A 24,477-nucleotide genomic window follows, 5' to 3' on the forward strand; every position below is an offset into this window, starting at 1 on the left:
ATCCTCTCCAGAGGGAGCTCTGCTGGTAAGATGTGATGATCGCAGCACAGGAAACATTTCAGATTCAGTTATTCACATTTGTGCTCAGCTTAGCTTAGCATAACTGATCAGCAGGTAAAAAAGTAAGAGGAAATCTCATCTCAACAGGTCTATTTTATTTTTGTGGGACTAAAGTTATCTGTAATTCATAAACAGCTATTGCAATATTCTTGCACTTCCTCCGGTGTCCAGCAGAAACCACTCAGTGCTGCACTGAGTGGTTTCCATACACTCCCATGTTAAACCTTTACAGTACAAATAAACAGGTTTACACATTTACACTTTTACAATACACAAACTGCTTGGTCTCTGTTGATCATTTTTAAATAATTTCCTCTTCATGGGGAGTTTGCATTGTTAGGGGCGTGGCCTTTTTGACTGATGGGTGGATGGTGACACAGCCGGCTGTAGCTGCTAGCTGTCTGCTAACTTCACCTGAACTGGACCATGTTTGTGCTGTTGGAGCATTTTTAATGACATCATCTGATCAATAATATGGCAGCTGTGAGGTTACTGTACTAACAGACTGTCCAAGAAGGTGGAACCCCAGGTTTGCTGAGTAACATCTGAGGATTTTGATTGGATGTCACACTGATTAGCAGGTATTTATGTGTGTGTCATACACCTGTACAGTCTGTGGATTCAGTTTGTGTATGAAGATGAAAAGAGGTGGTGAACTTATAAAAGTGATCCTTTTCTTTGATCAGATGAGGAGATGGTCATGGTCATGCTTAAAGAGCTTATCTCAGGTGTGTGTAAGTGTGTCAATGATGGTGAGGTTACAAATACTGGGCTAAGATGAAGGTGGTGTAGGGTTTGCTTTAGTAAAGGCAACATTAGATCCTCTAATCATGCTTCAGTTTGTTCTTCATGTTCTGTATCATTGATCTGATCTTGCAACGTTAAATATAACAGAGTAAAACTCTGACCTTAAACTTCATTCACCTCACCTGTTCTCTTGGGGTCTAACCCTCTCGTTTCACTTGTGCAGAGGCAGAAACTTCGGTAAAAACAGAGCGCTCTGTTTCTGGTTCCAGGAAAAGCCTGATGGAGGCTAATCATCCAGACTAGTGAGCTGAAGACCCATCGTTACCTTCAGTGACAGATGGCTGAGGGTTGCTCACATTACACCTACAGGAGTGTGGATGTGACTCTGGGTTACCTGTGAACGAAGGTTCTTTCATGTGGTGTCAGAAAAATCAGGAAAACCAACATTTCACTGAAAAACAGTGATGAAGGACACCATAAACCATAAAGAGCAAAACATTCTCTGTGATTCAGAGTTTAACTGTATCTTCAACAGATGAAGATTTGATCGGCACCAGCCCTGTGGGCTTAGCAGGCCACAAAGTACAGCTTTGATATCGATATCCATCTTACTAATTTCAGTTTTTACAGAACAAATCTATGGGCAGAAATCTGTGCCATCAGAAACTGAATTTGAATAAGTTCAATTTGAATTTGAATTGCTCAGATTGAATCTGAATTGTAAATTGAATAAATGCTTTTGAAAACTGAATTTGAATTAGTCTAATTTGAAATTGAATTTATGGTTTGAAAATGATCATCACTAAATTGAAATTGAATTTATATTTTGAAAATGAATTGATTTGCTTTGAAACTGCATTTTATCCTTTAAAAATTCAGCTCTCGAATAATTTCAGTTTCACTTCTCACCATTCAGTTTCAGTTCTACAATTCAATTTCAGTTCCAAAATTCAGTTTTTTGGAACTTACATCCGGTTCCGGTTCAAGCGCAGATTAATAGAACTACGTTTTACTAGCGGACCGAAAGTGTTACCGACGGGAATCTACAGCGTCTTGAGCTGAATTAAGACTTCAGAAGTCATTCGTCATGTCGAATGACCAGCGGATAAACTCTCAGGTTGGTAATAAATGTATTACATGTATAAGAACAAGCGTCATGTTAACAAAAGATAGCCGTAAGGTAACTGTTATGCTTATTGTAGCTGTTAGCTAAAAACGCTAATTTAACATAGTTTGCCCTGAATTCAGCTTTGACAAACAAATATGATCGACTGTTTCTAGTAGAATTCCAAAGCTGTCATCTTGTACCCTCTCAGAGTACCCCCTCTGTATGCTTGCAGAGACCCCTACAGTAGGGAAACATGCAAAACGGTGCCCAAACCTTTGTTTTAGCTTTATTTATGTCTTACACAGCATCCCAACTCTTTAGCTAACTTAATAACTTTAGCTAAAGTGAATAGTTAGTCTAATTCATTAGTGCAGCATTACTGGATGACCTCTGTTTGAAGTGATATAATATGATATACAACTATCACTGTGTTTAACTACCATAATAATTCTTAGGGTACTGAGTGCATGCTTAATTAGATTTTTTTTTTTTTAAAGCATGCTGCTCCATTACTATGTTTGACAGGCTGAAGTTGTCGGGTCGCCTCCTAAATCGACCATTTTTACAGGTGTTTTGTGCCAGAAATGGAGTGTCCACTGAAGACTGAAGATACTGAATCTCTACGCCTTGCCATTGATCCCTCTTGTGCCTTCATCTAGACAAGAGACATTAACTTAACCACTCTCACATGCTCTGTACCTACATCACCTTCCCTGACAGTCGTAGCTTGGCTCATCTGAGGGTGAAATTATAAGAATGTGTTATTTTGCAAAGTGCTCTCTAGTGTTCCTAAATAAAATATGGCATTGACGTCATTTCTTTTGAATTAATCCCTTCTTCTGAAATATAAGAACCTCTTCTGGTTTTAATGGCACTTTGGATTTCCTGACTTTCTGTTCCACTTCCAAACCCAAATAGATGCTGACAAGCTGACACAGTAACATGGAAGAGAGAAAGACGTTGGAAAGGACTACTACAAATAAACCTAATGCCTAACAATGAAAAGTGTAAAATAAGAACAACAACAATAATAATAAAGATAAAAGATGAAGTAACAAGTTTTTAGTTTTGTTTATTCCAAATGATCATCCAGATGTCTGTGACATGTGATGACAAACACCATAATGGAAGGCCTTAGTCATCACATGCTTAAACTCATCATATATTTTTGCATATGCTGAACAGGCAGTCAGACATGCTGTAACTGTGGGGTAGAAAACAGCATGAACACCATACGGCAGGGGTCTCAAACTCCAGTCCTCGAGGGCATGGAAAAGTTGCATGACTCCAGTCCACCCTTGAGGACTGGAGTTTGAGACCCCTGTCATATGGAATATGACAGGTGTGGTTGAACTGCATGAAGACTCTGAAGTTTCTCTTCTCTTCTGGCAGGACAGGAATGTGGCCTTGTCCTGTGAGCCACTGTAAGGATGTACTTAGAGTAGAACTGGACTGTCACCGGCCTCAGGCTCTTCACCCTTTTCAAAGACAAAGCAGTCATTTAGATAAAATATTAGATATTGTTTACCTGTAAATGCACAAAGTAAATTTAGAAATGTAATTATTGTCAAGAGTGAACAAGCACTGATAGTGTAATCTACAGCTGTGGCCAAACGTTTAGAGAATGAGAAGTGTTGTTTGCTTATTTACAAAGTTTGCTGTTTCAGTGATAGTTGTATATCATATTATATCACTTCAAACAGAGGTGATCCAGTAATGCTGCACTAATGAATTAGACTAACTATTCACTTTAGCTAAAGTTATTAAGTTAGCTAAAGAGTTGGGATGCTGTGTAAGACATAAATAAAGCTAAAACACAAAGGTTTGGGCACCGTTTTGCATGTTTCCCTACTGTAGGGGTCTCTGCAAGCATACAGAGGGGGCACTCTGAGAGGGTACAAGATGACAGCTTTGGAATTCTACTAGAAACAGTCGATCATATTTGTTTGTCAAAGCTGAATTCAGGGCAAACTACGCTAAATTAGCGTTTTTAGCTAGCAGCTGCAATAAGCATAACAGTTACCTTACTGCTATCATTTGTTAACATGGCGCTTGTTCTTATACATGTAGTACATTTATTACCAACCTGAGAGTTTATCCGCTGGTCATTCGACATGACGAATGACTTCTGAAGTCTTAATTCAGCTCAAGACGCTGTAGATTCCCGTCAGTAACACTTTCGGTCCGCTAGTAAAACGTAGTTCTATTAATCTGCGCTTGAACCGGAACCGGATGTAAGTTCCAAAAAACTGAATTGTAGAACTGAAACTGAATGGTGAGAAGTGAAACTGAAATTATTCGAGAGCTGAATTTTTTAAGGATAAAATGCAGTTTCAAAGCAAATCAATTCATTTTCAAAATATAAATTCAATTTCAAATTAGACTAATTCAAATTCAGTTTTCAAAAGCATTTATTCAAGTTACAATTCAGATTCAATCTGAGCAATTCAAATTCAAATTGAACTTATTCAAATTCAGTTTCTGATGGCACAGATTTCTGCCCATAGGACTTCGATCAAAAACAAAATAAAAAAGTGATTGATAATCCAAATCCATATTACCATTTTATTGAATTTATAACATGAAACCAGGTTGTTCATGTAAACAAGCTCAGTTATTTATTAGAAGTAGTGAAGTGATCATGTTGTTTAAAGGTCCTTACAATAAGCTCTTAATTCATCAGAATCAGAATACTGTAATAATCCCTAAAGAAATTAATGAAGAAACAACTGCAGACACAACAACATAAATTAGGCTGGACACTGCTGTAATACCAATTTAAACCAGAAGGTGTCAATGTAACCTATTATAACCTATTGAGAGAAGTATTTCTCACTATAAGATTTGACAAAATAAGTATTTAGCATGACATTTTGGGGATTTTACTGGCTTCACAGCTTGTGTTTCCTTGCAGATGTTAAATGTAACATATGAGCTAAATTATAAACTTCACGTAAACAACCACAAAAACACCACAGAATCAAAGGACCTGCCTCCCCACAGGAACGAGCACACATACAGTCATGCTTATCTAAGAAGTCCAACAGAAGCAGCAGGGAATCAATCACTGCTGTGATCAGTGAAGCAGTTTCCTCCAATAATCAATAATATCTGTGATCAGAAGTCGATGAATGTGCTGTTCTTTAGCTACCTATCGGTAGGATCTGCTGCAGATCGATATCAGATCTCTAATGCTCTCTTTACATTTTAAAGAGTCCTGAGAATGAGACTTTGGACGAATGTGGGTTATTGGGTAATTATTGATTATTGATTACTGGTATAAATGCTGTCAGTAAAGTGGTAATCAATGAGAGGATCATTCAGTGTTTATGAGTTTCCTTTAGTAATCTGTGAGGGTGATTTTAAAAAAACACGATGCACAGTAAACAAAGTATCAAATGAAAGATTTATTCTTATAACACATGTCATTACACATAAAGGAGCCAATGTGAAAGAGGTCAAATGTAGTCAGAAAAGAGCTGCAGAATCCAGATCAGCGAAGCACAAACCTCCATCCATCCACCAGCAGCTACACAGCAGGAGGCTTCAACGCTCAGGTGAAGTCTGAAAAAAGTCTGCAGCAATGACTGCAACTGTCTGAACTTTGGGCTCACATGGATGACTGTGCTGAGATTATTATCTGAAACTCTGAACATCCACCACCAGAACTGAAGATAAACAACAGACTTTTTAACAGAACTTGAGAGGACCACTGACATAAACTAGGTCCAGTACTGACATGTGTGGGCTGAAGAGCAGTGGACTGGAGAAGACCTCTGGAGGAGCCGCAGCGATGCTTCTGCAGAGTGAAGCGAGGAAAAAAGCATTTAAAACCAGATCTGCTCGCTTCACAGAAATCTCACAGCTGAGGGCTCCCTCCTCTGAGAGATGGCGCTCTCTGTGTAAGGTATGATAAGCTCGGGAAAGAGAAATGCCATTTTGGGGGGGAATTACCACCTCCATTAAAATGTAACAAAAGGTTCCCAAACCATCGTGAAACCATAGGGGAAAGCATCAGCAGTGCTTTTCCCTAATCCCTAACGCAGTGTTTGCTAAACACTGAACAGGTCGGCCCACAGATCAGTGTTTAGACTCAGGACCGATCCCACCCCAATGCAAACATCAGGTAAACAGAATCGTCCTCTGGGAAATAATCGTTGCACACCTTCTATTATACAGGCATCCATTAGCAATGTTGATGTGATGTAGCTACCAATGATTGGTTATTTCTTTCTAATTGGTAATTAGTTTGGGTAGTCTGTAAAATTAACTCATAATAAACTAACAGTCCTTATTTAATATCTTGTCTTTTCTAAAAATTAGGCCTTTGTTTTCGCCATTACCAAATTACAACACAAATAATAAGCATTTAACATCTAGCTTCCTGTCTGCCCGTTTATTTTATAATAGACGAACTACAGCATCAAAATGACTTGATTTGGGAGGTAACCAGCATGTGGTTAACATGAAACCCTAACCATAATCCTACCCAGAAGCAGCTCACCAGAGACCAGGTGGGCATGAACAGGTGAACAGAGAGAGATTAGGTCACATACCATCGATCACTATGAGCCATACAGTGTGACGAGAGACTCCTTCAGAGTTGCTTGCCAGGCAGGTGTACTCTCCAGCATCAGCCAGAGTTACGTTTCTCAGAGTCAGCAGTGATTCTACCTCATAATCCATCGCATTCAGATCCTCATCCTGTGAGGGAGAGGGACATGGATATCACCCAACATGTTTCACTCAAAAGGTTCCAATCAAAGCTGGTCGATACAGCTCTAAACACTGGGTCAGGAGTCTGAGAGAACTTTAAGAGTGTGACACTAAAGGCCAGTTTACGCCAGTTAGTTTACTTTTCTTTTAGTATGGGACTAGACTCGGTCCATGTGTGGGAAAGGAAAAGAAGGAAAAGTAATCCCATGGTTTAGTGGCATATCGTGGTGATATGCAGGTAAGAGCGCAGTAAACTGTAACACATTATACAAGTCTTAACTTCTACCCATCCATCATCTCTGGAACCCTCCTGAGCCGAGACATCCTTCAGAGGGAGTTCTTTTCCACCACATTTGTCTGCACTCTTATGCCTTTGGTCCAAGGCCACAGCTCATCATCACAGATCATGGTAAAAATATAGATTACAAGTAAATCAACGGCTTTACCTTCACCCAGCACAGCAGACATTTCACCAAACTCTCTATGAATGCCCTACTTCACTTTACTCTGGTTTGGAAGGAAACTAACCAGAGTGGGCAATCCAACATCTTCTGGATAAAAACTGTTGCGTCAAATTTGGAGGTGCTGATTCTCATCCCTGCCTTCCTGATGAATCTGAATTTGAGCAAACAGATGGAGTCTTTGCCAGTACACCAGCATAGCATCTGACTGATAATAGGTGATTTGTCACCCTTGTCCCCTCACCTTCCTCTACAGAAAAGGTGGAGGAAGGTGACCCCATTTAAGGTCAGCAGCTGATCTTTGGATGGTTTGAGAGCGACTAAATGTCCTGCTTCATGGCTTCACCAACATGTGAGTTTTTGTTTTAGTGACACCCAAAGCTATACTCTACCCTCCCATACATGTCAGCTGCCTCCAGAGGCTCACAAGCTAACTAAAATTTGATAGGACTCCTTCTACTGCATCTCTGGTGTCCACCAGGTGGTTTGAGGGTTGATGTTGCAGCTCCAATAAGACACCTCTTTAATAGAGAGGTTTAAGCCCAAATGGGATAATTTAATAGAAATTTTCCCATTTGGGCTCAGTGTCCCATCCTCGAAATACCATTTTAATTCTGGAGGTTGCAACTGTCGATCTTCCTGACTGTTGCCTATAAATGGTATTTTTTTTTTTATGTTTGAATGTGTCAGGCCTGCCTGGTACCCTCCCTAGCCACAAAGCAGATGACAGCTCAGCTCCAGTCTTCACTCAAGTGGTTGCAGATGTGATGACAGAGAATGTGCATCTTTGGAGCTGGAGGTGCAGTTCCCATTCATTTTTTCTGCCTGTTACACTCATGCACAAAAACTACGAGCTTGGGTTTAGAAAAAGATCACGGTTTGATGACGTTAACCCTTACCCCACCATGGACCAGAATAACATTAATCTAGCTTCAAAACACTTTGGAGACATAAAATAATTCTAACATAAGCCTGTAGTGCTGCCTGATTGTGGTGTACGTACTTTGGGAGGACGAACAAAGGGAAATATTTCTATGTCTTCTTTGCTGCCATTGATCACGATGTGTTTGAACCACCGTATGTAAGGCTGTGGGTCACCCATCACTGCGCACACAAGCTCCACATCACTACCAACAACAGCGATCCGGTTACCCTGCAGCCCAGCATGCAGGTCTGGCTTTTGAGGAGAACGCTCTGTAACAAAACAAGGTTTAAGGTTAGCATGATGCAAGATCATACAAACGACTAATGTCCACAGAGAGCAGGAGGAGACCGATAGCCATTCTGTTTGCCTGCAACATGAGGATGTTTAGTCTGGATAAAGTCTTTATGAAACTCTGTACGTTTTGTAGTTTACTGACAATATGTTTGTCCACTTAGTAAGTACTTAGAAAATGCATTAATGTTATTACTAAAGCTCACTGTGCCATAGTTTAGTGATATTGACTTTTTATGTGGTTATATTTGCAATCTCAGATTTGGAGGGAGTTCTGGGTTTCTTTCACATGGTCACATTTTAATGTTAGGTGTATTTGATATATTGTTGTTGACTTTGTTCAGTGAGCTTTAATGCGGTTTAAACAAAGAATACCCTTGGGACACCTCTACAGCAAATCAGCACTTTATTCACTCCAGCATTTCCACTCTTATACTTCTTAAAGTGCTGTAATTTTATTTTTACTTGTTAAGGCCAAACCGCCTCCATCAGTCATGCAACCTCCTTGATGGTGTGGGCGGTTGTACAGGACCAGTGAAAAGTTCGGACACACCCACCGAAGGTCAGCGTTATGGTCGACACACACAGTCCAAAGTACTGGAACCATCTGGTTTTTGCAATAAAGCATGCTGTATGCCGTGTATACATGCTGCAGATAATCTTACCAATTACATTCAGCTGATAGGTGTGTTGGAGGGTCCCGTGTCTATACTGCACCACACAGGTGTAGTTCCCTTCATCAGAGGGAACCACTGACTCCTTTATTAGAGTCCATGTGTGGTCTCTGATCTGCAAGATTAAAGAAAGATACAGAAAGGGTGAAGTAAAGCTTTACAAGCTGAAGTTGTTTCTAGAGGCCTTTGACTCGTTGGTCCATCCTGACCTCTTTTCCGTTCTTGTACCATCGCAGGGCAGGAAGCGGCTTTCCTGTCGCTTGGCAGTGAAACTTCACCGTCTTCCCGACAGGAACTCTGTAGATGTGTCTCTTGTCCGGCCTCACCCACTGCGGTGGCAGTGATTCTGAGACAACATAAGCAAAACATCATGATTAATACTGCGTATGCATCTTTCCAACACAAAGACTGAAACTAAGAGGATCAGCTTGAGGGTTAGCATGCAGCTTCTCACTGCAACATTCCCCGGGTTGTCCACTTTTCTTTAAGTATTATTCAGAGGATTTCACAATTAAAGAGCGTCTGTCAGGCGTCGTGTGGAGGCGAGGAAGAAGGAACCCAAACGCAGGACTCGCAGGTAGGTGCAGATTTGTTATGAGGAGTGGATGAACAGAACAAAGGGAGAAAATGGCTGGCTGGCTGGACAACTGACTGGAAGGCTGAATGGCTGGCTGGCTGGCTGGCTGGCTGGCTGGCTGGCTGGCTGGCTGAACGCAGGCGGAAACGACAACAGAACATCACATGAACATCAACATCAATGACACGACAGAGAACTGGTGAAACCGAGGAACTTAAATACACAGGTGAATGATGACAACGATTGGAAACAGGTGAGTACAGGGCTGAACATAATCTGACTAATGACACGGGAGACAAGCTGACACGGGAAAAAACAGGAAGTGAGAACATTAATGTGGCGAACCAAACTGAACATGAACAAACTGAAATCACTGGGTCAACGACCCAGGAACCCTGACAGCGTCATTTAAAAAAAGGTGCTCATGAATGTGCACAGGCTGAACCTTTGCACATAAAAGAGAAATCCATGCATTTTCCCGTGATAAAATGATCAACAAGTCTATCATACTTGGTTAAAACAAATCCAGATTATATATCATCCAATATAAAGGTAGTGCTAGAGACCAGTGGAGACCTTGCTCACTTCAAATGCTTTTGTATTAATCTAATTTTAATTTTGATCTCTGGCTCTCTTCCACAGTGTGTCTTTGTCACGGCAGATAGCTGCCCCTCCCTGACCCTGGTTCTTCTGGAACTTTCTTCCATTTAAGAGGGAGTTTTTCTTCCCCTTGTCACCAAGCACTTGCTCAAAGAAAGTTGTCTGATTTTGGGGGTTTCTCTGTATTATTACAGGTCTTACCCTACAATATAGAGCACCTTGAGGTGACTGCTGTTGTGATTTGGCACTTCTTAAATAAAATAGAATTTAATTGAAATTAATAAAACCCTGCTGAATTGGGCAGCTTTGATAAAGCACTGCCACATAATCCTCCACACTTTCTTCAGGCTTTAACATTTTCAAACATATTGTCATCTTCACAAAATCCTCACACACAAACTCAAAAGTTGTTTGATTTTTTTGATTTATGTCAAAAATACCTGCAGACTGGTCATTATTCATATGAGTCTCTATGATGTCAGTGCTCCGCAGATTGTCATTTACATCAGACCTCTCACTGCTCATAAGGGGGCAATTTTCAACTTGCGCCTCGGCATTGGGGTCCACCTCAGCAACACAGGGCTCCCGTGGCCCCAGCTGGCTCTGCAGGGTTGAGCGGTTGCCAGCCAGGTGCTCTGGCTGTCTTTGAGGATCATAAAAAACTGCCTTCTGTGACACACAACATGCTTAAGGAGCACAAATTTGCACCCCAAAGAAACCATCTTCCAGGTCGAGAACAGGGTCCTAGGCGCCCAAGAGCCATCCGGCATTTTGCAGACCCCTCCCTCCTCAAGGTGCTTTATATTGTAAGGTAAAGGCCATACAATAATACAGGAAAACCTCAACCATCAACTGACCTCCTGTGAGCAAGCACTTGGTGATAAGGGGAAGGAAAAACTCCCTTTTAACAGGAAGAAACCTCCAGCAGAACCAGGCTCAGGGAGGGGCGGCCATCTGCTGCGGTTGGGGTGAGAGAAGGAAGACAGAACTAAAACATGCTGTGGAAGAGAGACAGAGATTAATAATAAGTTGTGGCAAACCACCAGGGGATTCCACTCATACCCAGCGAGAAGGGAAGAGGGAGGAGTGATGTTTTGGATTCTAGGAGATGTTTTGCCGCCTTGTGAAGTCACTGGGGTTGAGTGAAGCTGAGATTAAAGTTGATATAAAATGTGATGAGCTCTCGTGTCATCCTTACATTCCTCCACAAAGTAATGATTAAGTGCAGGGAGGTGTATAAGACCTTCCAGCTGCCCTGACTGGTTTGAACTGTGTTTTACATTTTTCACTGTAAATAAATGCACCGGGTTCACTTGGAGCTAACAACTCTCAAAAACCTGAGGTGTTACATTTGGTACAGTGGTAATTCTGATAGGTTTTCCCATTTGCGCCATGGTTCCCGGCTCTTGTCCTTGCTGGGTTTGGTAACGCTTAGGGCTGTGGTCCGTTCTTCGTACCTCGCTTACTACATCCAAGATCAAATTATCGCGCCAACTTTGAGCTCGCTATTCCGGTTCTCCGAGCACACCTGTTGTTGACGATTAGTACAGCTGGATGAAGTAATGTGAGATCACTGGGTAGCTTAACAGGGGCTACGCATCGATAGTAGAAACATTGATCGGCAACCCTTTGATTGGTCGGCGAAAATGTCGAAGGAGCGCGCTCGGTATTTTTCGGCAGCAGAGCAAGAACTCTTGAGTGAGGGATTTCAGGAGTTTCAGAGTTTAATTAAAACGCAAGGGAACACTGCAAAGGCTGCAAAAGCAAGGAGAGAGGGCTGGCAGAAAGTTGCTGACAAATTAAACTAGTAAGTAATTTAATAATAATAATAATAATAATAATAATAATAATAATAATAATAATAATAATAATAATAATAATAATAATAATAATAATAATGGATTGGATTTATATAGCGCTTTTCAATACCACTATTCAGTCACTCTCACATTCACACACTGGTGGAGGCAGCTACGGTTGTAGCCACAGCTGCCCTGGGGCAGACTGACAGAAGCCAGGCTGCCATATCGCGCCATCGGCCCCTCTGGCCATCACCAGTAGGTGGTAGGGTAAATTTATTATATTATATTATATTATATTATATTATATTATATTATATTATATTATATTATATTATATTATATTATATTATATTATATTATAGTACATTACATTATATCCTCTTTCACATTAGAGCCACAACAGGACCCACTAGAACATGGGAACAAGTAAAAGTGGAATATAAGAATATTCTACAGAATGGTAATATTTATCTCTTATATTGCTTTTAGTCTCTTGAAAAGAGACCCTGGAATAATCTGTTTGTTTGTTTATAACAGCAACCAAGAAAAGGGCAGAGCAAAAAAAGACAGGTGGTGGTCCTGCACCCCCTCGTCAACAAGTTGGTTAAGTAAATAATACCCTCACGGGAAAATCGATATCTCTCTATGAGCACACTGTCGCGCTGAGCTAAAGGATCCTGTCTATCCCGCAATATACGCTGGATTCTGAGGACTCTCCTTATCAATAATCTTGCACCTTCCGCAATGGGTTGCTCGCGTATACAGACAGGACATACCACAGGACATAATATTGGTGACGCTGAGCACGTTTCCAAGGCTACCGTCTGTCGGGCAGTCAGGAATGTTACAGTTGCACTGAAACGTCTCCTGCACTCGTCTGTGGTGTTCCCCGGTCATAGACCCACAAGATTCATCAAAGAGGGATTCCACAAAATTGCAGGTATCAGGATGAACAAAACTTAATTCATGATGTGGTGATACTTGAACTACTACTTAAATTTTACATTTGTTCTCACGGTTCCCAGGCGTGATTGGCTGTATAGATGGTACTCACATTCCAATCATTGCTCCTTCAGTAAATGAAGGAGACTATGTGAACAGGAAGTCTTTCCACAGCATTAATGTGCAGGTACATAGTTCCCTGTAGCATTTCAAACTAACAAATTATTTCATTATAGTAATGGATGCTAATTTGTGTTCTCTGCACTGTGAAGATCATATATGATGCTGCCAACATTATCACAAATGTGGAAGCCAACTGCTCAGCCTCTGTGAGGCTTAATCTGTGCTCCACTAATCAGGGCTTTATGTATCCTCGTGCGCGCGCTTAACTTGGGGTTGAAGCAACTCCACGTTGACTGAACTAATTGTTAGGGCCCTATTTCAGGAAGCCTGTTTAGAAAACTCAGAGTGAAAAACGATACTCAGGGTTGAGTAACCCCGAACTGTCCAACTCGGAATATTCGGTTTCAGAAAGGCTGATAACAATTAGTTCAGTCAACGCGGAGTTGCTTTAACCCCAAGTTAAACGCGCGCACGAGGATACATAAAGCCCTGATTAGTGGAGCACAGATTAAGCGAGTCACCATGGAGACGGAGGGAAAGAAGGCGCGGTCAATGTATTTTACAGCGCTTGAGGCCGAAATTCTGATGGCAGCATATGCCGATAACATGCAAATTTTGCGGAAAAAAAGTAACACAGCCTCAGCTGCAAAAGAAAGGGACCATGCATGGCAAAACATAGCCGACAGAGTCAATGCGTGAGTGTTAATTTAAACATTGATCTAGGGATTTCCACCCATTTAACACGTTATTTTATCATATGTTATTTTATTTGTTATTTTATACATTTTATTTTGTGATGTGATGTGAGCGCAGGTGCAACCCAACAGGCCCCAAACGTTCCTGGCAGCAAGTAAAAATGAAATATAAAAATATAGTCCAAACAGGTAAGGTGTAATTGTATTATGAGCCATTGTGCTTGGTCTGTTTGTCCCATGTAAATCAATTGCAGTTAGAGGCTACATTAATTTCCCCTCTGTAAGCACTTATTGAAATTATCTGAGCACATTACAAGTACATATTTGCTTACTCTGTATGCTCAAATGTGACCCGTTATAGCCAACAGAAAAAAAGCGGAGGCCCGAAAAACAGGTGGGGGTCCTCCACCACCACCACTCACAGAGGCTGAGCACTTGGCTTCCACATTTGTGATAATGTTGGCAGCATCACATATGATCTTCACAGTGCAGAGAACACAAATTAGCATCCATTACTATAATGAAATAATTTGTTAGTTTGAAATGCTACAGGGAACTATGTACCTGTACATTAATGCTGTGGAAAGACTTCCTGTTCACATAGTCTCCTTCATTTCATATCGTATCTCATTTTAATTTTCTTTACGTATGCTATTAACATGTACAGCACTTTGTGAAACCCTGGTTTTATGTTAAAGTGCTTTAGAAATAAAGTTGGTATGGTATGGTATGGTATTTACTGAAGGAGCAATGATTGGAATGTGAGTGCCATCTGTACAGCCAATCACGCCTGGGAACCGTGAGAATAAATGTAAAATTTAAGTAGTAGTTCAAGTATCACCACATCATGAATTAAGTTTTGTTCATCCTGATACCTGCAATTTTGTGGAATCCCTCTTTGATAAATCTTGTGGGTCTATGACCGGGGAACACCACAGACGAGTACAGGAGACGTTTCAGTGCAACTGTAACATTCCTGACTGCCCGACAGACGGTAGCCTTGGAAACGTGCTCAGCGTCACCAATATTATACAGAAAGCTCCCGTTTGCAAAAAACCGAAGTGCAATACAAATAATATGTACAGGACTGAGAGGATGTCCGCGATGTGTCACATGAGCAATATTAGTCCTGAGGATGTTATTCAAATAAATTATAGATTGTGCTGAAAAACGGTGACGTTCACACAGGAAATCATCAGGAAATGATAAAATGTCCGAACGCGCTCTAATCACTCTCTCCCGGCGGAGAGCTCTGCGGAGAATTTGGGCTTCAACATCTACTGGCTCTTCAAGGAAGGAGCACGCCATGTCTGACACTTCCTACAGTCAGGTTTCCGACAAAGAGGCGGAGAAGGTCAGGGTTAGTAGAAGTAAACCTGCTAGGGGGCAGGTTAGCTTCACGGAGTGTGTCGTCATAGTAACTCACTCAGAATTAATCTAAACTCGCTTTGTGAAACCGAAAACCCAGAGTTTTCATTAACTCAGGGTATACTTACTCAGAGTTTGCACTAAACCGGCTTCCTGAAATAGGGCCCCGGTCTCCAAAAACCCATGTAAGCCAGAGCAAACCCGAACAGTGGTCCCATTAACTAACATTAACTGGTTAACTACCAGTTTAGATTCTTTGCTTGTCATCTGACAACTTCTAAACATTTTGTGTCCCTCATTCAATACTTTCATTGAATCATAGAACAAATATTTATTCAATATATTAATATTAACAGAGAAGGAGAGATCTGACATCATATCTCTGTATTCTATCCTGTACAGATCTTCATGTACCATCATAGACAGTGAGCCATGCAGATCTGTAGGCAATCCCAACAGAGTTTCCAGCCAGACAGGTGTACTCTCCAGCATCGTCCAGGGTTATGTTCCTCAGAGTCAACACCTCAATTTCTTCGTCTGTGGTGTTCAAACCAGCAGTCTGAGAGAGAAACACACAAAAATCTGTGTCATCCTTCATCAGTGTCCCTCAAAGGTCAGAGCTGAGTTAAATTCCTCACCATCAGCAAACTGAAACTCAAAAGTCAAACTTAAATCTCTCACGAAGTCAGTGAATTCAGTTCATGGATGCAAACTTTAATTTTACCACTTCAACAGTCTAGTGCAGGAGACTAAGATCACTCTGAAAAATCAGAGTGATTTCAGGGGGGTGGAGAAGTGGGTTCAGAGTGTGGTGTCAGGGGAGGCTTACCCACACAGCTGCTCTTCATCACCTGTCTGAGCTGTGTGGTTTGAAAGCCGGAGGAGGCAGCTTTAAAGCCATGTAAGCGTGTCAGAAACAGCTGGAAATAAAACACCTGTTAATGTGTCATGCTGTGTGTGGGGGTACTTTATACCTGTCACAAATCTGAGAAAATATAAGGATTTAAAAACACAAAATCATAAATTGAAGCATAAAGATTTGGTTCAGCTTTATTTCCAGTTCAGTTAGATTTCCTGTTGCTGAGACTGGACTGATGAATCGGAGGTCTAGTCAGCTAACTCAGCTTTCATCCATAATTCAACAGCTTTCCCAGCAGGACATTGCTTCCTGAATGGCAGTAAGCTGTTAGAACAATGATTCAAAAAGTGATGTTCCCATATGTTGTTATTGCAAATGTCTTTTAAAAAAACCCAACTTTACCCAGTTCTGTTCACACAGTTTTCAGAGGCTGGAAATTATGAGAGGTTGACACACCTGAGTGAAAGTCTTCTTTTTTCTTGATCTGTTCCTTTGGGAGCAGCAGATTATGTGCCTTCATCTCACACTATCTTAGCAACCTCCTCTGTTAGACCAACCTCCTGGATTAGTATTGTGCTGGGAAAGGGATCCCAATGCAGCTCCTTACAGGAGCAGGCGGTTTTAAGAATGCTGTGGACTAAAACTAGGCAGTGGGTGCCAAGCGCCTTTGTATTATGTCATGATGTTTAACAAATTTAAGTGTATTTCTTTGAAATGTATCTCAGGGTTTTCTTCTGTTTTTAAGCTGCTCATATTCATAATGATATATTTTCGTATTTGTTTGGTTTTATGTTTGTTTATTTTTTTTTGTTCATAACTGCACAGATATTTGCACATCTGATTGATAGTTTTTGGTCACATGACTGACTCGTTACTCCATCATGCCAGCTAATAGTGGACAGTTGGTATTACTGCAGGACAGAAGTGTTGTGTGGGGGTTTTCACCTGTCTCGAGCCAAGACTACTGGGATCATCTATTCATGTAGGAAAAACAAAGATTTCAAGACAAATTGCAAATTTTGGGGACTTCTGATGTATATTCTGCCACAGCAGCTTTATTATGACATGCACACGCAATATACCTCTCATTCCCAGCACTGGGAAAACCACCGGGATACAAAGTGTATTCCTTCTAATTGGAGAGGTGTGTACTACCAAATTCACCCTCATCACTTAGCCAATTAAGCCAAGATCTGCTTATTTCACGAAACATATTCTAAGGGCTCTGACAGAGATCAGATTTATCCTCCTTCATTATAGATGTAAAGAGTGTCACACAGCAAAATAAAGCTAACAAAAGAAAATTACTAAAACTGGTCTAAAGCTGAATTTGGTGGTGTTGGTACGTACTTTAAGAACACGAACATAGGGCAGCCCGTTCGGTCCCACACTGCTGCCGTTGATGATGATGTGTTTGAGCCACTGCATGTGAGGCTGTGGGTCGCTGAAAACGCGGCACACAAACTCCACGTCGCTGCCAACAGCTGCCGTCTGGTTGGCCGGCAGCCCTTGCTGCAGGATGGGCCTGTGAGGAGAGCGCTCTGAAACAGGTGGGTTGGAGATGAAGACAGGGGTAATCTTTGCGAATGAGTTAGATATCCACAGAGAGGAGAACAGCATGTCACCAGTAACACCTGGAGGACGTACCTGCGGATTGATTTTCTAACTGTAGTCTAGAATGGCTTTTTACATTTAGCAGTGAAACAGTTTGTGAGCAAAATGTTAATAATGAACTTTTGAGTGTTCTGGTTCTATCGGTCACAGTACCATTCACAATCAGTATGAATGGGTAACAGTATTCATGTCATGGGTGACATGAATACTGTTACCCATTCATGGAAGGACACTGAAGAAAAATAACAAGACTGGTTTGGACCGAGACCTTTCTGTCATTTTATGTTAAACTAACATTACGACCCTGTGTGCCAGATAATCTCTCTTACCAAGTACATTCAGCTGGTAGGTGTGTTGGAGGCGCCCATATTTATTCTCCACCAAACAGGTGTAGTTCCCTTTATCTGAGGGAACCAATGACCTCATTATTAGAGTCCCCGTGTGTTCTCTGATCTGAAAGATTGAGCACAGGTAAAGACAGAAAATAAAGTAAAGTTTAAAATCTGGTTGTGCCTCTACAATTTCCACTTTACAGCCAGAAACACACCTGAAAGCCTCCGATTCTGTGATCCCTCCTGAACAGTTTCCCGTTCTTGTACCATTGTATTGCAGGAACCGGGTGTCCTGTTGCTTTGCATTGCATTTTTATCATGTTGGAGGCAAACGCAGCATAGAGCTTCTTCATTTCTGGCTGTACCCACTGTGGAGCCATCCCTGGTGAGGAGACACCACGAGGTAAACCTCGTCAGTTTACAGTGAAGAACTCTTTGCCACTAAACACCTTCCATTATTACTGAGACATTCCCAGTGTCCACCTTGTTCAATTCAAACATTTTATGGTGATAAATGTTTGAAGTGTTTGAAGATAAATAAATTTACTGACACTGAAAAATGTTGAAAGATGTATTGCTATTGGATAAGTCAGAGCTTTCGAGCCAATACCAATTAAACATCAGGCCTTTCCAGTAGTGTGCCATCCCAGGTCCCAGTTCTGGGACAGGAGACAGGACAGTCAAAGAATCAACAAGAGCTGTATCTGAACATTTATCTTTGGAGGCTTTCCCATTTTTGACATTCAGTCAAGCTTCGGAGCCCTTTCCTGACCCCCAAGCACTGCCTCAAGTCAAGCAATAAACAAATAACCACAGAACATCTGTTTGCCTCCTCTGTTCTTTTTATTGTATCTGGGACCTGGTAAGTTGGTCATTTAATAACATTTGTTTCACACAAAGTTAGTTATAAGAGTTGGCATAATCTTTCAAAACTAGACTAAACCAAAGAGTGAAGGTGCATGTGGATGGGGCTTAGGGCTGGGCAAATTGACCTAAAATCCATATTGCGGTATAATTTGAAGCATGTGCGGTAACAATATGTTTAGCAATATCTTCTTTTCTTCTGTATACCGTATTTTCCGCACTATTAGGCGCACTTAAAATCCTTTAATTTTCTCAAAAATCAACAGTGCATCTTATAATCCATTGCGCCTGTATGAATTCTGGTTGTGCTTACTGACCTCGAACCAATTTTATGTGGTACATGTCACTTAAAAATCTGTCAAAAATGTTTTAGTACCAATTTGGTAAGCTACGAAGCCGCACCACTTGATGGATTGTCTGAGCATTATGGCTACCATAGTCAGGAGCCTCGCGGAGTAATCTGGGTCCAAAACTTTCCACTTCAGGTCCCAAAGTCAAAAGAACACTGCAGCATCACTGAGAGTTAAAAACTGTCTAAATTCTTTCATCTTTGATAAAATGATCAGCGTTGATGCTTTACCAGGTGTAACAATTAAGTTTAACATCCAGGCATCCATGAAAATAGAATTTATTAAATTTAACGGAGTTAGAAGTTAGCAGGAAGTTAGCTCGCTAGTTTCCACTTAAACATGATATAGCATGTTCTGACTGAGAGATTTTTGAAAAAATGTAAACACACAGCTCTGCTTTCACTCCCGACATAAATGAAGGCAGAAAACTAAACAGCAGTGACTTTTTTAGGGTTACTGAAGTTGGACTAGCTGGTATATAATGATGTGCTACGTGATCGCTAGCGATACAGCTATGTTAGCATAACATAAACACAGTGAAGCTAACTTTTTCCCACTCGATAAAAGTGGGGGTTCCCAATGGTTAGGGACAAATGCAATCGCATGGCAGGATGCTGTAAAAAGACCAAACTTCAGTCAGGAGAACAACTGAGATAATCCATCTACAATACGAGGTTAGTCATTAATATACTGCAGCAACATAGGAATAGAGCAGCTGTGAGAGAATTCAACATTAATGAATCAAAAGTACGGTTGTGGAGGAAGTGCAGTTTTTGGCTTTACTCATATTCGAAAACGTGCTTCATCTCTTCGCTATTTACTGTCGCCTGGCATAATTTGCAGATGATATTGCTTGCAACCGCTGTGATGCTTTGACCATAACAGGCGCAGCTTGATGACACCATCAACATGCGCTATTGCGGTAGAGCAGAATAGTCAAAATCTCTACCGTTGGCCAAATTCATATCGTTTCTACCGAATACCGTTTATACCGCCCACCCCTAATGCGGCTGTTAGGGAAAGTGGTAGTTTGCTGAAAAGAGCTGCATGGCCAAGAAAGCAAAAGACTTCCTCAATTTCTGCCAGACAGCTCGTCTGAGCAAGGAATGGGAAGAATAGAGATCGACGGGCTGGACCGACAGACCAAGTGACTTTCACGCATTGCATTGTGGGTACCAGTGGCAGCAAAATCAAAACACTATATCAAGTGCTAGCATTTCCAGCATTCATTAATTCTGCAGTTTCAATCCCTACTTGCATTTTATTTACCCCAAAAACAGTTATGTATATTTATATGTATGTATATATGTATATATAGTTATGTATAGAGCTATATCACGTTATAACGTGATATAGAGTGAAAAGTATATTGTTCTAACAATATACATTTCACGTTTGAACGATAGAATATCACGTTATTACAATATACATAATTATCACGTTCGTACAATATGATGGATCCATGGGGTTGGGAAAGCCAGAAGCAGGGGAGCTGGAGAGGTACCTTTCATGTCCATTCACTGGAGGTGTGGATTTATTGCATGGCTTTCCCCACATCAAGAAGCTTTCGATCAAAATCAATACAGCTCTTCTTGCATCTGGAGCTTGTGAAGGACTTCTTAGTCCTGCAGGATTCCTGTTCACTGCTAAACAGTTACAGCTTCAAAGAAAGAACCTTGAGAGCAAACTGCTGCTGAAGCTTAACCATCACCTCACTGAGTGAGTGAAGAAATGGCACATTTTTGCTAAATATGCAGAAATAGATGCACACCCATACAATTTATGGTAAACTGAGCTGCCTTGTATGTGCATATGTTGAAGATGCATCGTTCTAATGTTTTCTCTGAGGCTGCTGTGCCATTTGGAGCAAAAATGAATATAAAGTTTATCTTGTCACTGGAAATGGTTTGCACTGTTTAATTATTTAAATTATTCACCGTAGGTATTGGTGAAAATAGCTTTATGTTGTAAAAAACTGTTGTTGTGCCTTAATTTGTTGATGTTTTTACATACATTCCTTTTTAAAATACTAAAATTTGTATATTTATTTATTTTTGTTTGTCTGATAGCATTTATTTATAAAATAAATCGGACATTTCAAACAGTTACTCACTACTTGATTAGTCTTTTCACCAAGTACTTTTTTACTCTTACTTGAGTAACTTTTTTGACAACTACTTTTCACTTTTACTTGAGTAATAATATTTTAAAGTAATGCTACTCTTACTTGAGTACAATTTTTGGATACTCGACCCACCTCTGGTGATCACTGACTGTTTTTAGGAGCTTTTTGAGATTAAATAGAAGAAAATACATAACATTAAACATGTTAACAACACAAAAGCCATATTAAATGCAGACTACTTCTCCTGTTGCTACTTCAATCATGAAACTGATCAATGATCAGCTGATCGTCTCTCTTGTTTGTTTATTGCCCACTTTGAGCCAGAAACAGGAAACCAGCGGATGTCGAGCTAAACAACAGCAGCACGTTTAAGGTTGATTAGCTGTTGTTAGAATTTATTTAATATTAATTTCTAGTATCAGCTGGAGCCACAGCTGTAAAGCTGCTGGTCATGATATCGGTTTGGATATGTGGTAAGAGGGAAACATGAAGATGAAACCAGGAGATGTCCTTACTGACTCATCAGAGCTGAACAGGTGATGGAGAAACAGGTTTACCTTTTAGGTGACACGAATGAGTTGAAGGGAAGTAATGAACTGTTTCTGAGAGACAAATAACACCAGGATCCTTTGTAGCTGACGGCTGGTAACTGTGCAGGGTCGGGTCTGGCAAAGTTTTGCCTGGGGGCCAGGTAGGGCATTAGCAGGGAGAGGGGGGCACAAAGAAATACTTTTCTTTCTTATTCTCATTTAAAATGTCTAGCTTTTATTAAATAATTATCTGAATCTTACAACCAAAGTTTTCATCTGATGTAAAATGTATAGAAATCATACATATACCAACAAGACAGTGTACATCACTGTCACAACAGCGTTTGTTTTCATTCAAAGGCTTTATGGCTTTTCCTATAATACCTGGTGGGCTGGTCTCTAGTCAAAACGCCCAGGCCGATTTTTTGTCGCAGTCCAGCCCTGCCTGTCTCATTATGTTTGTGTTTGGGAGTGAACAATGGTAGGTGGCAAACACTGGGATGGTTTTTCTTGAAGAATGCTTGTCAGCAAAAGCACATTTAGACAGAGCGCCCATGACGCTTCTTACCTGTGTCTGTGTACTCTGAGTCCAGACCAGACTGAGCCAGAGAGAAGTGAACCAGCAGCAGCAGGGACCAGAAACGCATCATGTCCTAAGCATCAACTTACAGGGACGTCCACACTCTGAGCACTCTGCAGCAACAACAAAACCAAACTCAACCACCATTATGTCACTAAGTCTTCAATTCAATTCAATTCAATTCAATTCAATTTTATTTATATAGCGCCAAATCACAACAGCAGTCGCCTCAAGGCAGTTTATATTGTACTGTATATCCTATAATAATAGATACAGAGAAAAACCCAACAATCATATGACCACCTATGAGCAAGCACTTTGGCAACAGTGGGAAGGAAAAACTCCCTTTTAACAGGAAGAAACCTCCGGCAGAACCAGGCTCAGGGAGGGGCGGCCATCTGCTGCGACCGGTTGGGGTGAGAGAAGGAAGACAGGATGACTTTAGGTGACTGTAACACATCTGCAGCATCATTGAAAACAGAGGGCGCTCCACTCACCCTCTGTGCAAACAGCTGTTCAGTCTATCTGTGTTCGTTAACAGGATCAGAGTGTGCTGGCTGTTGAAGGTCAGAGGCCTTTGAATCATCTCCTTTTGTTTAACCTCTCACTGATATGAACTGATCTCTTTGCTTTTACTGTATTTATTTTATTTTTATTGTACAGTAAACTTACCGAGAGGCTTCGTGCAGATGTTTGTGTGGCTGGGATCTCCACTGGAGTCTTTGGGTTACTGTTATGTTGTTCTACATGTCTTAAATCTGACAGACTTACCGTCTGTGATTATAACCAGACAATCAAACAAACTCCATCAGAGCTGAAATAAAAAGGAAACTTGAAGCTAAATAAAATAATAATAATAATAAATATTAGAACATAATAACCCTGGTTTAATGAAAGCGGAAAGCCACATCTCTGTGTGACATATGTTTAATTCCTTATTGAATATAAGAATATATAACATTATCAGCACAACACAGAAATGGCATTTATGGCATGATTTAGAGAAGCTGGACTCACTGTGTATTTCTTTGTTTTTAAATTTATTATAGCTTTCACTTTGTTTTCACTTTCATCTAACTTTAATATTTTATTTTTAGTTAAATGATGGAGCAGAGCAAAAGCAAACAGCCTGACTGAGCACTGGTGGGGTCAAAGGTCACAGCAGTGGTACCTGTAGTCATTCATGCAGCAGATGACTCACCGTCAGTGGAAACAGAGAGGACTGACACGTTAGTTTGTCCTGGGATTTAGGCTCCAACCTCGACAGAAGTGTCCCGTAGCACGTCTACGCCTGAACCAGCGGCTCTAGTTATGGTTAAAACCCTGGTGGTGTGATTACAGATGCCCCCTGAGGGCGGGACGAGGGTCGTCCATTTACTGTAAGAGAAACACGGAGATGAAACGCCTACACAAGGTCATATTTACTCTGGAGTCCCTGTTTACTCAGTGACCACAATCTGCCAGGCGGTCTCTATTAAATACACTCATTATATAACAGTGCACTTTATGCGTTTTCACTAATAGGGACAAAACTGTAAATTCATTTTAATGCAAAACCTATGACTGTTACAGCTGCTCCCTCAATAACAGCAGGTGGGGGCAACTATGACACTAAAAATACATCATATTAAAGCAGCATTACTCACAGTATTCACAGTACTTCAATAGTACCTAAGAATGTAACTTTAAAATGTTTCGCTGGTATTCTTTTACATTTTTGAGCAGGATTAGTATCATCAAAGGGCCACGAATGCAGATATAGCACAACAAAGGTCAAATCCACATGAACAAATCCAGAAACAGACAAAACAAAGTCCAAAATCCAAAGGAAGCGGAGAATACTGGAAATTCCAGGAGTGGAAGGTAAACACAGAGGGAACACGCTGAGCAGGAGCAGGAAGTACACATCGAAGCTTCCTCTAGTGTGTTTTTTAGACACTAGCATGTGTCAGTTACCAGTATCCTGTGCCCTCATTGGTAGTTGCTTGAATTGTTCGCCTTGAAGTTGAGTTCTTGGGACCCGCCCACTTTGCTTTGGCAGAGTTGTTGTTTTTTTTAATCTCGTATGTGCTGAACGTCACTGACTGTCTGTGATTGCTGGTCTCTACATTTCTGTGAGTCATTTCCTATTTGG

General features: G+C 40.8%; 1 protein-coding gene across 9 annotated transcripts; it reads right to left on the reverse strand.

The window, feature by feature from the left end:
* Positions 1 to 5,307: 5,307 nt before the first annotated feature.
* LOC113026313 (uncharacterized) lies at positions 5,308 to 23,703 on the reverse strand. Of its 9 annotated transcripts, XM_080303687.1 has the most exons (15): positions 23,545 to 23,670; positions 23,016 to 23,157; positions 22,841 to 22,900; positions 22,647 to 22,741; positions 22,332 to 22,456; positions 21,791 to 21,913; positions 18,110 to 18,276; positions 17,892 to 18,015; positions 17,299 to 17,489; positions 15,504 to 15,648; positions 9,192 to 9,328; positions 8,974 to 9,097; positions 8,096 to 8,286; positions 6,472 to 6,619; positions 5,308 to 5,714 (listed from the first exon to the last, which is right to left on the reverse strand). In XM_080303687.1, exons 5-15 carry the CDS (start codon positions 22,411 to 22,413, stop codon positions 5,638 to 5,640), a joined length of 1,509 nt encoding a protein of 502 aa, XP_080159813.1. In that variant the 5' UTR covers positions 22,414 to 22,456; positions 22,647 to 22,741; positions 22,841 to 22,900; positions 23,016 to 23,157; positions 23,545 to 23,670; the 3' UTR covers positions 5,308 to 5,637. The 9 variants fall into 9 exon arrangements, with proteins under 9 accessions (XP_080159813.1, XP_080159817.1, XP_080159811.1 ...); XM_080303691.1 differs by lacking the exon at positions 21,791 to 21,913 and having other exon boundaries at positions 23,545 to 23,669; XM_080303685.1 differs by lacking the exons at positions 22,647 to 22,741; positions 22,841 to 22,900 and having other exon boundaries at positions 23,545 to 23,681.
* Between the last annotated feature and the right edge of the window lie 774 nt (positions 23,704 to 24,477).

This window comes from Astatotilapia calliptera, chromosome 7, assembly GCF_964374335.1.
Source record: "Astatotilapia calliptera chromosome 7, fAstCal68.1, whole genome shotgun sequence".
Taxonomy (NCBI): Eukaryota; Metazoa; Chordata; class Actinopteri; order Cichliformes; family Cichlidae; genus Astatotilapia; species Astatotilapia calliptera.